This window comes from Scleropages formosus, chromosome 12 (genome assembly GCF_900964775.1).
Source record: "Scleropages formosus chromosome 12, fSclFor1.1, whole genome shotgun sequence".
NCBI lineage: Eukaryota > Metazoa > Chordata > Actinopteri > Osteoglossiformes > Osteoglossidae > Scleropages > Scleropages formosus.
This window is the reverse complement of record NC_041817.1, coordinates 20,855,949-20,873,562: the sequence shown is the minus strand read 5'-3', so window position 1 is coordinate 20,873,562 and position 17,614 is coordinate 20,855,949. Positions and strand designations below refer to the sequence as shown.

General features: G+C 42.3%; 1 protein-coding gene and 1 pseudogene across 1 annotated transcript; both read right to left on the bottom strand.

Moving 5' to 3' along the window:
• Nucleotides 1-7,419: 7,419 nt before the first annotated feature.
• tmsb4x (thymosin beta 4 X-linked) lies at nt 7,420-9,155 on the bottom strand. Its single transcript, XM_018741411.2, has 3 exons — nt 9,059-9,155; nt 8,058-8,168; nt 7,420-7,902 (listed from the first exon to the last, which is right to left on the bottom strand). The coding sequence occupies exons 2-3, from the start codon at nt 8,155-8,157 to the stop codon at nt 7,868-7,870; spliced, it is 135 nt and encodes a 44-aa protein (XP_018596927.1). The 5' UTR covers nt 8,158-8,168; nt 9,059-9,155; the 3' UTR covers nt 7,420-7,867.
• A 2,278-nt stretch (nt 9,156-11,433) lies between these two features.
• LOC108928493 (toll-like receptor 8) lies at nt 11,434-17,374 on the bottom strand (annotated as a pseudogene).
• Between the last annotated feature and the right edge of the window lie 240 nt (nt 17,375-17,614).

Here is a 17,614-nt window from a genome sequence, read left to right as displayed (position 1 = left end):
GAATCCAAACCATTTTGCACAAATTAAATTTGTAAACAGGTTGGTGTTAAAGGTGTGTGTAACAGCTTTTGATAAAAGCTATAGGGAGTGTTTTGGTGTCATTTCTCGGTGGTTCTGCCAACGCACAATGCCCTCACCTGTTAACTGGCACTTTTGCTGTGTGGTGGGGATGACAGTGTGACTTGCAGACTTATCCCTGTGTTAAACTACGATACAGAAGCCATCTTCTGATTACTCCAAGCACATTTAGTGGCCCAGACACAGCAGAAGGCTTACAGTTTATTTTATTGGCATGACTAGTAACCGTAAAACTTTTCTTTTGTCTTTCAATTTTCAATTTGAAAATGACTCCTCTCTGCTTCTGAAGCTGTGTGGACAATCAAGAGCCTGGATTTTACAACTTCAAGGCATCCATGACTCACTTACATTCTTAAAAATTTAGGTATACACATCACCCAGCATGGGGAAAATTATGCCCAAATCTCATGCTAGTAATTTTCGTCCGATCTGGGATATTTATATCCACGTAATCCTGGTATGTAAGTGATGTCCCCCTGTGCGCTGTGATAATACTAAGTCATTATGTTGTTTCAGGTACAAAAAGGCTGTAATCAAGCTGTTCCTATCAGCTTGACCCATGCTGTGTGTCATGTCTGTTTTTAGACAGCGGGCTAAAAAAGTAGTGCGTTCTCTGGCTTTGAGCTGTTTCATCATCGCTATTCAGATGTTTCAGCATTTATATGTGCAGGGACATGCAATCCAAGGCGCTTGAACTCCGATGCAGTTGCTTTAGTTCCTTCTCAGCTGCTCAGAGCATTTCAACACTCATAGGACCTCTTTCTGTCACAGTGAAATATATTTGTCATTCTTTGCTGGTGCATGGCCTTCCTCAAATGCAGGGCACCTTAGAGCTCTACTGTCAGCAGAAGTAAATCCTTGTCGGAAACCGAGCTGATTAAGGGGAATAGCTGAAGACCTACGTTTATTCTTTCGCTGCTTACGTGACTCGCCGTTGGATGTGATGGGAATGTGCACATGGGTGTTACAATGCACTCCAGCCCGTATGAAAAGCTAAATATACTTTGATAATTAACACTCCAAGCCCACAAGAGTCACACGTCACCCCACAAGGGTTATACTTCACTGCAAGAGAGACACTAACAGGGTTATTAATTTTTCCCTCTATTAAAGCAACATCATCCGCTCCTTAAATGACACGGTAACGAAGAATCCTTCTTGTCGGCCAGAAAACAATCCTAACAAGCTAGCTGACAAAGACCCAGTTTTAATGAGTATATTAAAGTAACGGGGCTGAAATTGTCCATGGAAACCTCAAAGGAGAGGAGAATGCGTTTCTGAAAGCTCGGGCAAAAAGCCTGCTATCTTTGAGGTCTGAGATAAAACGATTGCACTAAGTTTCTGGCTCATTGCAAATTGCAAATCTTATTGCTGCAGGAGCAACATCGAGCCTCAGAACAGAAAGAAAAACCAGAGGGCTGTCCTTCACGTGACAGCACAGAGCAAACTATAGACAGAGGTGGAGGAGAAGAAAGGTGGGAGAGAGACAGGGAGAGATACTGCTGTCAATTAATTAGGAATTTGGAATACAAATAATCCAATCCCTTGAAAAAGGCAAAAATCCTTGCTTTGATTTTGCTAGCTGCACAAGGAATGCGTGACCAGTATATTCTTGTAAATAAACTGTTTTCTTGCCCATATTCCAAGCATTATTTCTTATGGGAAAAAGTAAATTGGGAGGTGGACGGATTCTCACACCTGGGATATTAATACAATTTACATTCGCATTTCTTCATTACATTTATACACTATGATGGTGTAGCGCCGGTGGCTCAGGAAAAATTGCAGCAGTGTAACTGAACAACTCTGGATACTCTTCATGACCTATGAGGAGATAAAGAATTGCACTATTCCATCTGGTTTTGATCACGCTTGCGCCATCCAGATGTGACTTGGCAGCTTGTTATACAACATACTAAAACTCACACGCATGCACGCACGCGCGCACACAGACGTGCAAAGGAGATCAGCAGCCACACTTGTCACAGCACAGGACAGAGATACTATCAACACCTCAAGCGCATGACGCCTTATATTTGCCAATTACCCAGATTTCGGGGGGTTCCTGTCTGGAGTTGCCTCTGTGGGCTGGCAGCGATCCAGGGTGCTCTCAAAGTACGACTTAAGTCCTGGGACGCAACTTTGAGATCGGAGTAAATGATCATGCCCCTGTGCTCGTGGCCGAACAACCAGGCAAAATCCATTCCTTCCAAAGAAGCAGGACTGAGATTCAAGATGTCCTGCTCTTCCTAAGTCTCATTTAAACCTTAATATCTTTACAACTATACACTCCACAGACACCAGCAAAGGCTTAGGATGAAACTGTGCATTTTAAAGTAAATGTTTCCACAGTCGATTATATTTGAGCAATGATTCTGTAAGCAATAAACAAAAGCAGCTAGTAATACTCTGACGCATGTACCCCAAGCTCAGGATTAGGTGAGATACTGCTATGGAGTGTAATATTGCTTCCAAGAATATTAAACTTTTTTCTTTTTTAAGGCTCAAACATTATTGAAAGCTTTTGGATGTTTTTCTACATTTTACACATGAATATGAAGGTTTTAGAGGGTAAGACAGCCTTGCTCAAGTCACCAGGGGGTCTGACCTAACTCCATCAATCGTTGCAGTGATGGAAAGGAATGAACAGACAAAACATTTTGTACACATATTGCAAAATAAATGTGCAATTAAATGAAAGTTTTATACAGTTGTAGAATGATCCAGTAGTAGAACGATTCACTGACACGTCATTTTCATTAAAAAAAAAAAAAAAAAAAAAAAAAAAAACACAGTTTCGGCATAAGTCTCAATTGGGTAAAATAAGGACTGTAAAAAAAATGCAATGGACAACTGTTATTGTGCACCACTGTGGACATGTGCTACATGTATGTTACAGCTGTTCATAACATCTTTCTTTGTCGGTACCATACATTCACACACAGTACACGTGTATGTGCAGTATATGTCTACATACACATGTATGTATGTGACCGATTCTACTGATGAAGCCCATCTGCAGAGTAGAGGTGAAGACCCAGAGGGACAAAAAGTCATTAACATGTTTGCCAGACTTATAAAGGAGGCACTGTGCTTTGGTGCCAGGAGCACAGTATGGCATTTTCAACAGATGGTACACTGTTTATTGCAAAGCTACACAGAGGGAGATTTTAGAAATATATAAAAAACACTGAAGGAGATTATACTTAAGATGTGACTCCACCTACTTTGAAATGGGAACAGTCAACCCAACACTAACATGAGCAATCACAATCCCGCCTGCATGAAAGCAGTTTGACAGCTGCCCCATCCATGTGTCCACTTCCCCATAAGTAAAAAAAAAAAAAAACGTACCGTTGAGTAGATGCCAACACACCTTAGTCATCTTTGATTACTCTCCGGAGGTGCAGCCATCTGCATTTCAGCTGGCATCGGACCCACAGCCTTCCTTGCTCATCTCATGCAGGCCAAAAGAATCACTCATAAACTGCTTTATGAAGCCAAAGCCTTAGATAGCATCAACTGCTGAGAGAGAACCTGTGGCCAAAATACTGGTTTTCACGCATGGGAGAAAAAAAACACAACGAGGTACTCAGGTCAAATAAATACAATAATAAAGCACAATTACATAACGTGCTTCTTGACATCCATAGTTTATGAGACATAGATGTTGAAGGCTTGATGCCGTTTAGTTAACCTCTTCTCAGTTGCTCTGTGTAGGTGGTGAAGCGGTTAAGGAACTGAACCTTTGACAAGGTGATCAATTAAATCCTGGAGTTCTGCGGGTTATTGCGGCAGACGTTAAGAGATCCTTGTGCATAGTCACGTAGGGACTAGCTCTTCAACTTCAGACAAGTTCACAACTATTTGGACCTTGAGGAAATAGACTAAATGTAAAGCGCAACACAGAGCTTTATTACCGATCTGCACATTGGCACTTCAGGAGAGGGAGTGGAAGTCCACTGTTTCAGTCATCCTTGGTGTGTTCAAACAAGACTGCGACTTGCCAGTTAACCGGCAGACAAACAAACCGCAAGAATGAGAAGATCATTTTCTCAAGATGACATGATTTTTGTCCCCACCCGTTGTACTCCTAGGACCAGTTTAATCTCCAACACTTCTTCATGTAGCAGTTACACGAGATGTTTGACGTGCATTTTTCCACTGAACAAAGCGAGTGCGGAAATGGTCTTACTACGGCGAAATAAAAGCACGCGGTCGAGGAAACTTGTCGAGTTCCCATAAACAACACAAAGCAAAGGCGGAATACAAGTTTGACTAAATGACACCCATTGGGTTGGAAATAAGGCAGTAACACCCTTTGAGAAAGAAGCTCTTCCACAGGTTTGGAAGTTCTTCACAGATGGTTTATGTCAGATAAGAGCAAACAAGCATTGGCTCCCTCCATCTTCTCACAAATGCCAAGATGGCAGCGTGAAATGGGCAGTGGAGGAGGACATAGTACGGGTGCATCCTGTTATGTCAGGCTGAACTGTCCGTCTGAAACAGCAGGAGGCACCAGACCAGAGTCCAGGGAACAATGGCTTGGAGAGGAAGGAAGCCCCACAACCCTCAGGGAGGTAGAGCACGCTGGGCCAGGGCGGCCCTTGGATGTGCTCGACTGATCCTGAGGCAGCTGCCGCCTTCGTAAGGGTCATGGGAGGACAACCAAAGCCGTAATTCCAAACACCGTCCTGCTTTGTACACAATGACCAGATTAAAAGGCTTGTACTGGAGACCATGATTTGTGAGGTGGGCCAGAATTATAGTGACAAATTTAAACGTGCATTCGTCATACTATTTTAAACAATTAGCAGCAAGTAAAGTTTTTAATTAAAAAAAAAAATTAAAAAAAAATTCAGGTACATCAAGACAAAGTGATCATCCAAAATTAATCTGCACTCAAAATTAAGGGTTAATAGGTGAAAATAGCATTGCTCTTTTTGTTATGCATATTACTAACTGCCCCTTAATTTGCCCTTGCAATATGCTGCATGTTACCAGTACCCATAAATACAGTGACAAAGATGCTGAAATACACAAAAAAAATTAAAATACTGGTGCTCAGTTCCCAAAGTAAAAAGAAGGTCATTATAAAAAGAAATAAAATGCTGATGTGTGAACACCAGTAAGTATATTCTTACCTCTGAGCCACTTAATCAGTCTCTTGTTTGTTTATGTTCATGGTCACTGATCTCCAGTTACTTAAGGAATGAAAAAAAAAATCAGCACTTGTCTAATTTTGCATCAGCATCAGACTGATCCTTCATCATCTTTCCGTCGTTCGCATCTCCATTTCCTTGAAAAAGGATGAGCGGGATGAGATTGAGCCCCATCTTAGACACGACACCGACATGAGCGGTGACTTTAAACGAGGACGGTTACTGCTATTGTTTTATATAGCTGGAAATGTCGACAACGCACGAGAGGATTAGCACGTTATTAAGTGTAACCAGCTTAGTCACAATCCACTTATCCTGACATGTGCTATTAGCACTTGTGTGAAGTTACAGTAAAATCACATTCAGACACTTTAGTAACTAAAATAAGATGAATATTTTAAATGTCTTCAGAACCCCACAGCAGCCACGTACGCTAGAGGGAAGTAGACGGGCCTGCAAGCAGACGTCCCTCAATAGCAGTACTGATCATTTAAAGCCTTAAAGAGGCAAAAAACACATTACGCAAATGTGGTGGTTTCAGTAGCTGCTAGATTTACCATGGAGTTGATACAAGTTAAGCTTAAAAACACACACACACAGTTGTGAGCCATACTGGTCTAACTGAATGTGATTTAATAATCTAATAACTGACCAAATAATAATAGATTAATTTTAGTGCAATTCACAATTAGCAAGGATTCCGATTCATCGAACCCTCAGCTTTACATGGATAAAACGGATCGCAACGTCATCCTTCAAACATCAACCCATCGAGCCTAGTTTACTGGCTCAGTCTCTGCTTTCAGTTCTCAAAGGACTGTGGGTGGAATACTTAAGACAGGTGAATAAATTAATGAGAAATAAAAATCAGGTACAATACCACAGTACTGTACAAGAGTAGAAAAATAATCATAGATGACTACTCTTTGCACTACACTACAGAGGTGGCAAAATCCTAAGAACAGAGAAAACTTGTACCCTACAGCCAATTAAACTTGACTCTACCGCTACACCTTCACCTGTCGCCAATCATCGTTCGATTCCTCGGCATCAGCCCCCAGCTGCGTGATCGCCGGTGCATAATCACTTCCTGTTGCTCCCAAGACCATAATAAGATAAGTGCTGTGGCACCGCCTAAACCTCACCTTCCATCAACCTTGGGATATTAGCACGATTATCCTACTAAAACCATCATCTTCACTTTTGGTTATTCATGACAAATATTCAAGTAGAATTTCAGGCCTTGTACTTAGAAGGCATTTTTTTAAAGTTCATAATCCTTGCTTCACTTTGACACCAAAGTTAAATACAAAGAACTTGCCCATTAATGACAGGCAACCTCAAATTGACACACCCTCCTCTATATTTACTTTAGAATGTATCCAGTAAGACACCTGAAAACCAAAGGCATTTCATAATATCTGCTCTGCTACGTACTATGATGTTGCAAAGGACACATTAAGCCTTTCTGTTGTGAAACACCACCACTGGCTTTTAAGGTCAGCTGGGAAGCAGGAGCAAGTGGACAAAATTAGGCACTCCTGATCCACTTAGGGATGCTGCAGCCGCCAAAGTGTGTCAGTGCGGCGATGCCCACGCAGCCCCAGCGAATGGTCACAGCTGCACGGCTGGAGGGAAGCATGGAGCACAGGGAAACAGCTACTAGTATGTCTTCCTGGCTAGAGCCGCACAAGGTCATGAAGGGGGAAAAGATCCATTTTGTGTAGTATTGCAGTGGGAAAGAAGTGCACAGATTAGAGGTGAACAAAATAGCTGTCAGCTATGTGTTAGGCAATTGAAAGTATAGGGGAAATAAACAGCTGTTCCACAACACTGGTGCAAATAACCAGGTTTTTTTTTTTTTTTTTTATTAAAACTTTTTGGTTTCCATTATTCTTGATAGCAAGTGCCAGAATAACAGTTGGCAAATCAAACTCCAGAAAACAAGTACTGTACTCATTTAGACAAGATGAATTTAAGTTTTCCAGTATGTTTTTATCACACCAAAACAACCTGACTAGATTGAACCGCAGTGATAAAGTGTTCCCAGACCAAACATCAAAATGGGTACAATTATAATTTAAGCCAATGAAACATGTTAACTCCGGGCAGGCAGGCAGGCTCTGGTCAGAATGGATCCTCTTCCACCCGGACCATTTAAAGAAAAACAATCCACTTGTAGAACCACAATCATGCGCTTAAATTTTATTTTGCATATCAAAAACAAAATGTTGCCGATTCCAGGAATTAATGGTGAAAATGTAAATTCTGCTTTTAAGTGTTGACAGCATTTTAAACGTTGAGAGAAGCCCGGCTAGGTTGCGGGTTTAGACGGTCGGTCCCCGGACCACGCCGGTCGCGCCTTCGCCCCCTTGAACCCATGGCCATGGGGGGGGGGGGGGGAGGGGAGGGAGAGAGTGAGACACCCAGACCGAACCGAACAAAGCAAACCAACACATTAGGACGGTGTGTCGAGTCCTCGGTACAGACCGCAGTCAGTCGTTTTCTTTCATCGTCGCCATTAAAAAACTGGGGTGGGGTAAACTGGTATGTCGGTTAAATGTGTAAAATAAGTGGAAAAAAGGCAATGCTTGTGGAATGTACAGTGCGTGGGGAAGCGTCCGTCTTCATGACGACTCGGCCTGCTTCTCCTGTTCGATGGCTGGTGAGGAAGAGATATAAGAATCAGTTAAAATGCATCCGATCTAAGGTTTTGTGAAGCCATCAAAACCTTGGGGGGGGGTTGGAATAATCCAGCAAACCAGTGACAGTTGAGTTGGTCACGGAAGGACATCATTCTCAACATGTAAAACTTACTTTCTTTTGAGGGCAAGGGGTTTTTCTCCTGGGTCTCGGTCTTCTTCAGCTTGCTCTTGTCGAAGCTGGTGACCTCCTCCAGATTTGGTTTGTCAGACATGCTTGCAGGATCTGCAATTAAAGGAGTAAGACGTTTTATTGAATTAACGATTCTCCACTTAAGCTGCAGGTCACCAACACGTTCTCTCCGCAGCGGCGCCCGGCGGCGTCCGCATCCATCGCGCCGTTACGGAGCGGCGCGGAGACACAAAGGAGGAAAAACCGCACCCCGCAGCTCGGCTACTTCTGGGGGGAGGGGGAGGAGAAACGAACAGCAGTTCCGCTTGTAAAAGCGAGTTCAATCGGGGAGGAAAGAAAGGGAAAAAAAAAACCTCGAAAACCTCAGTCGGGGCGAAAAGTGCTGAGAAGCGCGTCCGTTTCCTCCACCTTCAGAGAGAGTGATAAGCGGATATAAATTTAATTATTAAAGCGACACGCGGACGGAGAGACGGTCGGTCTGTCGTTCGGACCCGTTCGTTCCGCTACAGGCCAGGGAGACCCGCCACTCGCTCAGTCCGCCGCCGGTGCTCCGACCGATCAGAAGAAATGAATCAAAATCGCAACGGTAAAGCGGCAGGAACCACCGCCCCGCTCCGAACGCACGACCTCCGGAGGCTCCGCGCTTCTAACGGGATTTCTGAGCAGCGCCGCCCCTTCTCACCGAACACAATGGAGGGGGGAAAACGTTTCCAACGCAGACAGAACGCACACTGACATTAAACCAATACACTTCCCCAAATAGACGCGTCTCCACCTAGTAGTTATACACGAACGAAGAGCCGAGGACTCGTCTATTGTCCTTGACGCACAAATCCACCACCAAAGTCGTCTTTTCGCACAGTGGGGGAAAACTAGAGCATTTAATACACGGGAACGCAACAGTGCACTGACTATCGTTGTTTATTGAGGAAGCAAGCACCTTTTTTTTTTTTTTTTTTGTTTTTTGCAAGTTTATTACTCACCGGAGCTGGTCGAACGATACTACTTGAACGCGTTGCGACGACGGACTGGGGAGGAATCGGCGCTGCGGCGCTAATATACCGCGATATGCAAATGAGCGCGATGACGTCACGCCCCAACGCTTTTCAGCGATTAATTACTTCTGGAAGAGAGTTTACTTGAGACAGCGTGTTGTCTTGCGCGTATACATTGTCCGTTAATTGAGCGCTATTTTCGTTGCATTTTTCTACAGGAAGAAACAGCGCTTTTATCGGGTATCGGCTCCATTGTTTGAAAACGGTGTCAAACGCGACACCTTGTGGTGGGTGAAGGGATGTGCTTTGCTTAATTGGCACGTACAAAATTGGAAATCCTTATGCAGTAGCAAAATGTCAGTGAGCAACATTTTTGTCATTGTAGTGGTTGAAACAAACTGCAAATGGCCTGCCATTGCAGCACTGAGCATATATTGAGTGGCAAGGGGCCTGGATTTACTGTAATAGTCGGTGTTGTTCATAGATTGAATGCACCTCCTGCTGTAGAGCCCTTGAGTGAGGCACTTACTCCAAGTCGCTCCATTAAGCGTGCCCAGCTTTTCAAATGGGTAAATCTTTTTAAAGCTGCTTACCTAACAGCGTACGTTGCCTTGTGCAAATGTTAATAATAATCCCCTTCTAAAGGAAAATTACAGCGTGGTACATGGTGAAGAGTTCTAAAAGAAAAGAAAGACATATCCCAAAAGCATGTAGTGAAATTCTTTTCCTGTTTGTAAGGCATCCATGTGATGGGTGAGTGTTTATGGCAACAGGCTCCTAGTTGGCCTGGATTCTTGCACAGTCACCACTGAGCTGTCCAAACAATCAGGCTTACTGTAAGGCACTGACAGCACTGCCAGTGCTAAATGGTTCATTGCTGACCACGTCTCTATTCTGCTCATCTCCTAGCCATCTTCTTGTCCGCTCTGGTAACAAACACCAGGGATTTAATTATACTTTCCCTCGTAATAGTGGAAGCGCAAATTCTGAAAGTGGTAATGCTGAATATTCCTGGTTAAACATGTGGGGTCTCCTGTTGACATTATGCCATTGATGTAAATGACAAACAATAACTCTATTTTAATCTTAAAAGTATCAATCCTGTTTTCATAATATTTCATCAGGTTGCAGGAGTATGTTGAATTATGTGAAAAAGGTCCATTTATTAAACAGTTTTGGGAAATGATTTTTTTTTTATTGTACAAGTTGAACTTCAAAACAATATGGGTTTTAGATTTGTTATGCAATTAAACATTTCACCATATATTAAAATGTATTAATCAATTATTAATAATAATAGTAGCCTAAAGTAAAGTAATGTTTGAATTATTCATGCTTTGTAAGTGGCTCACAAGTGCAAGTGGAAGTTTTAGAAATAGTAGAGCTCAGTGGGTGCTGGGATATAACCAGACATTATAAAAATGCATGCTAAAAGTAATGAATAATTTGCCTTTCAGTAAGTGTATGTGCTTAATACTATACAAGGATCTGTAAGTTTCATATATTACATATTACAGTGCAATTCTTCACAAATATAGAGTAAAAGAAAGTAACACAGTCGTTTTGGAAGTAAAAAAAGTGTCCAGGAACATGGTTACATTCCGTTTTGCAAGAATTTTTAGAATAAATTAATTAATTTTAAAATTGTGTAGTTTGAGAACACTACACAGGCTGAGGAAATAATCAAGTCATGTCCTGACTTAATAATAAAATAACTGTAAAAATCTCTCCCTTACATTTACATTTATTAACTTAGTAGACACTTCCCCCCAACGTGACCTATAGCTCAGAGTATACAAAAGTGCATTCACCAAGAAAAGAAGAGCTTTAAAGACATGCAATTATCTAAATGCACTTTTTTATGTTATTTTTCTTTTAATTTTATTTCAGATTTGTTTGTTATTTTAATGTATTCATTACTCATCACCGATAGCAGTATAGTTTAGATAGCAAAAATGTAATCGCAGTAAACAGAGTGGGGCACATTTCTGTAGCTGTCAAAAAGTAAGAGAGAAATGTTTTGGGCCCTTCTTGAATGTTGAAAGAGAACTGGGAGATCTGAAGGCGAGAAGGAGTTTGTTCCAACACAGAGATGATGATTCAATAACCAAAGAGTCCTTCATTAGAAGAATAAGCAAGTGAGTAGATGCAGGTAGAGTAAAGCACTCCTGCTGGGGTAAAAGGATTGATCAGCTCCATACAGATCATAGTACTGATTTTTGTATCTGTTCTAGGTCTTAACCAAACTATTGAACCTGATACGAGCTCCTACAGCAAGCCAATGCAGAGAAACAATAGGAGTAGGGGAGACATACACGAAAGCCTTGGGAGGTCAAATGCAACTCATGAAGCAGAACTGTAGATCAGCTGAAGAGGTTAGAGGGCAGAGGCTGGAAGATCAGACAAAAAGCTGCTGACAAAATTTCAACGAGATATCACCATAGAGGGGTGCGGTGGCGCAGTGGGTTGGACCACAGTCCTGCTCTCTGGTGGGTCTGGGTTTCAAGTCCCCCTTGGGGTGCCTTGCGATGGACTGGTGTCCTGTCCTGGGTGTGTCCCCTCCCCCTCTGGCCTTGTGCCCCGTGTTGCCGGGTAGGCTCTGGTTCCTGCGCGACCCCGTATGGGACAAGCGGTTCTGAAAATGTGTGTGTGTGTGTGTGTGTGTGTGTGTGTGTGTCTATCACCATAGACGGTACCAGGAGTTGGGTGCACTGTATTGTGAGGTACAGGCAGATTCAGCAAATGTGGCAGAGTTGTTTAAAACAGGAATGGACACACTAAGGACAAAAGTGAACAAATTTAGTAGACAAAAGCTACCTGATCAGAAATGACTAGATCAATCTGAGCAGTGAAATCTGTCATCATGACTCTCTTTTAGTGATTTCCTGACATCTAGTGGCAATACGAGGTATGACAACACAACGGTCTACGGACTCTACAACGATGCAACGATGCAACACGCACACGCACATTTTCAGAACCGCATGTCCCATACAGGGTCGCGGGGAACCGGAGCCTACCCGGTAACACAGGGCGTAAGACCGGAGGGGGAGGGGACACACCCAGGACGGGATGCCAGTCCGCCGCAAGGCACCCCAAGCAGGACTCGAACCCCAGACCCACCAGAGAGTAGGACCCGGTCCAACCCACTGCGCTACCGCGCCCCCCAATGATGCAACAATGTTCACCTAATAGAAGAAGAGCCATAAACAAAAGACATGGGTGGCAGTCTTGTGAAATTAAACCAGCTTACACTGTTCCTACCATGAGCCTTTGAGCTTAATCAGTGTATCAAAGAGAGAATGTAATCAAGCTTCTTCTTTCACTGGTATATTAGTGGTTACCAAGGTGTAAAGCCTTATGTTTCAAGTCAAGTCAAAGTCAAGTGAACTCAAGTGGCTATATTGTCATTTCAGCCACATGCAACTGGTACAGGATACAGTTAAACGAAATAATGTTCCTCCAGGACCATGGTGCTACATAAAGAACAATATATTACAATATTTTATGTTACAATGATATATTACAATATAATATGTACAATAAAAAAAACAAAACATTGCAATAATAATAATAATAATAATAATAATAATAATAATAAATGCTGTAAGATGTAAACATAATTGCAGAAAAATTGCAAAGGGAGTGGAATGGTGTTCAGCTGTGTACGGGTGTGTGTGTGTGTGTCTGTGGGTTGGTGTAAGTCCAGTCCCTGAGTATTGAGGAGTCTGATGGCTTTGGGGAAGCAACTGTTACACAGTCTGGCTGTAAGGTCCAAATGCTTCGGTACCTTTTCCCAGATGGCAGGAGGGTGAAGAGTTTGTGTGAGAGGTGCGTGGGGTCATCCGCAAGACTGGTGACTTTGTGTATGCAACGTGTGGCGTAAATGTCCGTGATGGAGGGAAGAGAGACCCCGATGATCTTCTCAGCTGTCCTCACTATCCGCTGCAAGGTCTTGCGATCCGAAAAGATGCAATTACCAAACCGGGCAGTGATGTAGCTGCACAGGAAGCTCTCGATAGTCCCTCTGTAGAATGTGGTGAGGATGGGGGGTGGAAGATGGGCTTTCCTCAACCTTTGCAGAGAGCAGAGACGCTGCTGGGCTTTCTTGGCTACGGAGCTGGTGTTGAGGGACCAGGTGAGGTTCTCCGCCAAGTGAACACCAAGGAATTTGGTGCTCTTGACCATCTCCACGGAGGAGCCGTCGATGTTCGGCGGAGAGCGGTGGCTCCGTGCTCTCCTGAAGTCAACAACCATCTCTTTTGTTTTGTCCGCATTCAGGGACTGGTTGTTGGCTCTGCACCAGTCCGTTAGCCGCCGCACCTCCTCTCTGTATGCTGACTCGTCGTTCTTGCTGATGAGACCCACCATGATCTTCTTGAAGGAGTTACTGGCAGGAAATTCTGAAATATAGAAAATTCGAAATGGATATAGAAATACAAGTGAAAAAATAAAATTCTTATGAGCTACATACTGTACATCCCATGTTAAAACCACCCTGTGTCATTATAACATTAGCACAAGTCATATCATAATACTGTATATACTAATGTGGTGAACTCATTTTTGCCAAAAAAGTAATTCAAATGCCTGATCACTCAGTAACCCTAACCCTAACCCCACCCAGGCTGCTACACTGCTGCACCTCTGGTCACTTGGTGGGCCTATGCGATGTAGCAGAATGACCTCCCTCTGTCACTCAGAACCGTTGAATCCCTTTCACTTTTCGAAAAAAGGTCTCAAAACTCGTCTCTTTCAGACGCTGTCCTCCCCAGATCTCCTCTTTACTTTATGAATTTTTACTTAATAATCGTTTTTAAAAATAAACATTGCTCTCTCCACCAGTTCTGCACACAGCTACTTGTGAAATGTATGCTGCTTTAAATGGGGGTATTGGACAAACTGGCTGCCTTCTGTACATCTGTTAGTGAAATGCATATTTGTTTTCTCCGAGCTGCGCATCGCTTTGGAGAGGTGTCCGTGTTAAATGAATAAATGTAAATGTTGTGTATTTCAGTTTACAGAGCCTCTTTTAGGGTGAATATCTCTTATTGGTACGAAGAAAATTACATGGGCATTTTAAAAAGGCATGCTTTATATTGGTTCAACTTTTTAATTTATTGTAGGATTTTCCCCTAAATTCCTCGTAGTGCAGTTATGACTAAATGTTGTCAACAAATTTCAAAAGTCAAGGCTACCGACAAAGTATAAATAATTTATGCATTTTCTTACTTTAGGCTGCTGTTTTCATATGGTGGAAAGTGTTATGACATAAAAATGATAAAACCCCATATTGTGAAATGAGCATTTATTGCTTTGAAGTTCAAGCTGTAGAATAAAAATCTTTTACAAAACTGTATTTACTTGATGGACCTGTTTCACATAATCAAACACACTCCTGCAACTGGATTAAATATTTTGAAAACGGGACTGACATTCACAATGTCTTTGAAGCTGGTTATGCTGCCAGTTGTTGATGGGAAACGAGAAAATTATTACCTATATTTTGAATACTTTGTCACTTTGAGTCCACAGGGTAGCAAAGAAAAAAGTATATAGTCCACATAAAAAAATAATGCTCTTATCGTCATTGTCGGAGAGCTGACTGAGTCTATGCGGTGGTGAAGTAGCTGCTGTAGAGCTTGCTGTACAGTCTGGTTGTCCACCCTGATGGTGCTCCTCAGGTTCTGCCAGAACCAAGACTCTGCCTGGGGATTCCTGGGCCACTCCAGCACACTGTTCTCGCAGATCCGCTTCCGTAGGCAGAAGAACCGAAAGTGGCACAACACTGCAGGAGCAGCAGCACAATCGCGTCCGCATTGTTGTCCAGAAGGAGCTGGTGGGCCAGGTAGATGGCCATCTTGAAGGTCCTGCTCCGGATGTAGACCTCTGGCAGCATGAAGATGGTCTTGTGGCTCTGCTGAATGCTCTGGGAGAGGTTGTCCATGATGGGGATCCTGGGGGTCTAGTCACACTCCTCCAGGCAGATGGGTAGATCCCTCTCACCAAGTTCCTCCAACTGTACCATCAGGTGATTTGAAACACAGTCTGAGACTAGTGGGTCTTTGGTATTGCATGTTACAAAAGCATCAAAAATGCTCTCCTCCAACTGGAGGTAATGGTAGCCCTTTATCTTGGTTTTCCAGTAGTGGAAAGCATATGTGGCATCCTAATAAATCAAGTGGCAACAGCTAAAGTGGAAAAAATAAAAGATGATGAAAGCAAATGTAAAATTAATGCCTTGTCATTTACGTATTCATTTATATCAAAGTATATCACTCCTTTATGTTTCCTCTCAAGTGATGTGTGACAGGTTACTCCAGTTGCTAAACAAAGAATATAAACATAATTTTTCTCCATCCAGAGAGTAAAATCTATTATATTACACGTGCAGTCGAATGGGTTCCCTTCGATGAGCAACTCCTTCATGTAGTTGTTTGGCTCCCACGTGAAAGTGGAGTGATTTATGATTTTCAGTTTACTGAAACTGAGATCCAGTGTCCTCAGGCTTCGGGCCTTCTCCCGAAACCCATCTGTGAGCTGAAAACTTCTGTCGTGGCTCAAATTTAGCTTTCGGAGTTTTCCTGTTAACAGCTGCGGATCAACGAAGTCCAGTGAGTTCTTACTCAAATCGAGTTCCCATTCAAATAACTAGAGTCTGTTTTTGCTGATGCTCAGGTACTTTAGCATCCTGGGAAAGTTGCAATAAACTTCAGATGGAATGAGGAGAAGCATATTCCACGATACATTAAGGTGCGTCAAATTCCGTAGGCCTCGGAAAAGCTAGCGATACCCCTCGTCGCCTTTCCACACGACATCTAGTCGGTTCCCTCGAAACTGTAACTCTTGCAAGGAGCAACTTTTGATCTGTTTGTCTGTGAGAATAGAGATTTTGTTCCAGCTCAGATTTAACACTTTCCGAAAGTTTAGATGTTTGAGAAAAGGCATTACCCCCATCACCACAAAATAGTGTTTGTTGTAGCTTAAGTCCAGAACTTCTAGGTTTTTCAGCGCATGCAATGCATGGTCGTGACTCAGATACATTTTGTTGTGTGATAAATCAAAGTATTTTAGGTTAGGAAAAATGGATAAATTTGCTGCCATTGAGAGGAACCCTGATGGAGTTACCAGGAAGGTTAAGGCAAGCGATATTTTACAGACCTTGGAAACGCCTTGGAAACGCTTTGGATTGAAATAGAAAATATTGCTTTTTACTGAGGTCAAAAGTGCAGGCCCATAATTAAGACATTCTTTCATGACTGATGGAGGATAAAGATTATAATCTTCATCTTTGTGAATGAAAATCTCAAATCGTCTGCCTAAGCCCTGCACTTCTCCATCTGATTCCATCAAGTCATTGACATTACCTGGATAACGAGATGAAAATGTCAGTTTATTTTCTGGTGAGTATATAATAGAAAGGTTATGGAAGTTATTAAATACGCTCAGATTGCCAATCTCAATGAAGTTAGTTCCTAAATTGAGTACAGAGAGATCTTTTAACCCAAAAGTGGTTTTAAATCAATTTTCTGAAGGTCTTTGAATATGTAGCTCTCCATATGGAGGGTCCTCAAGTTTTATTCTCTGGGAATGTGAATCATTTTGATTATTAAAAGATAAATCTAAAACTTCTATATGTGGCAGAAAAGAAGGAAATTCTCCTGCTGCGATTTCATTGAAGAAATTTCGAGAGAAATTTCAAATTAGTGAAGTTCTGAAACCACAAGGAATGTATTTTTTTTTCTGTGAATTTCCAGACATACGAAGTTCAAGATATGAAAGGCTCCTGAAAGCATCTGGATAAATCTCCATGGAGCCAGACTTGGTATGACATGTTCGGAAAGGAAATGGGGCATTGGCACATCTATGGCAGTTGCCTGATAGATCAAGAACTTTTGAGTTTATGTAGACCTCTCAGATTATCCTTGTCAACATACTGGATTCTGTTCAAGTGCAGTGCAAGTTCTGTTAGGGTACGGGGTAAATTCGGTGGGATGCAGGTCAAACTATTGTGAGTTAAAGAAATATTAGTCAAGTGGAAAAATTTGGAAAACTTCTTTATCCTCAATGAACTCTTGCAAACACTGCCAACTTTAAAGCTCTTATTCATTCTGAAGACTGCCAAATGTGGGATCTTTTGAAAATGTTCACTCTTGAGGGATTTGATTCTGTTTCAGTCCAAAGTAAGAGTCCTGAGTGCAGATTTTCAGGGACATTGGGAAGTGAGTTACCAAATGTATGCTTTTCAACTTCAAGGCCATACCTCTTCATGTTCCAGTTCATGCTGAAAGACAGATAGATCATGTTGAGGGCAGCTGGTAGTGTAGTGGTTAGAACTTCTACATTTGGACCCAAATGTCACAGGTTAAATTGAGCAAGGTACTTACCCTGAATTGCTCCAGTGAAATTACCCACCAGTATAAATGGGTAACATTGTAAGTTGCTTTGGGGAAAAAAGCGTCTCCTAAACGTAAAATGTTCAGTGAGGTTAGCCTGCTTAAATTCCAGAAAAACTCACTGTAGATCCTTTCTGTTTTATTATAT

What these genes read in the sequence shown, in the direction of transcription:
- tmsb4x (XM_018741411.2), bottom strand. Translation starts at nt 8,157, where the DNA reads ATGTCTGACAAACCAAATCTGGAGGAGGTCACCAGCTTCGACAAGAGC. An exon ending in CCCCTTGCCCTCAAAAGAAA is followed by an intron (nt 7,903 to 8,057) that starts GTAAGTTTTACA and finishes CTTCCTCACCAG; the next exon opens with CCATCGAACAGGAGAAGCAG.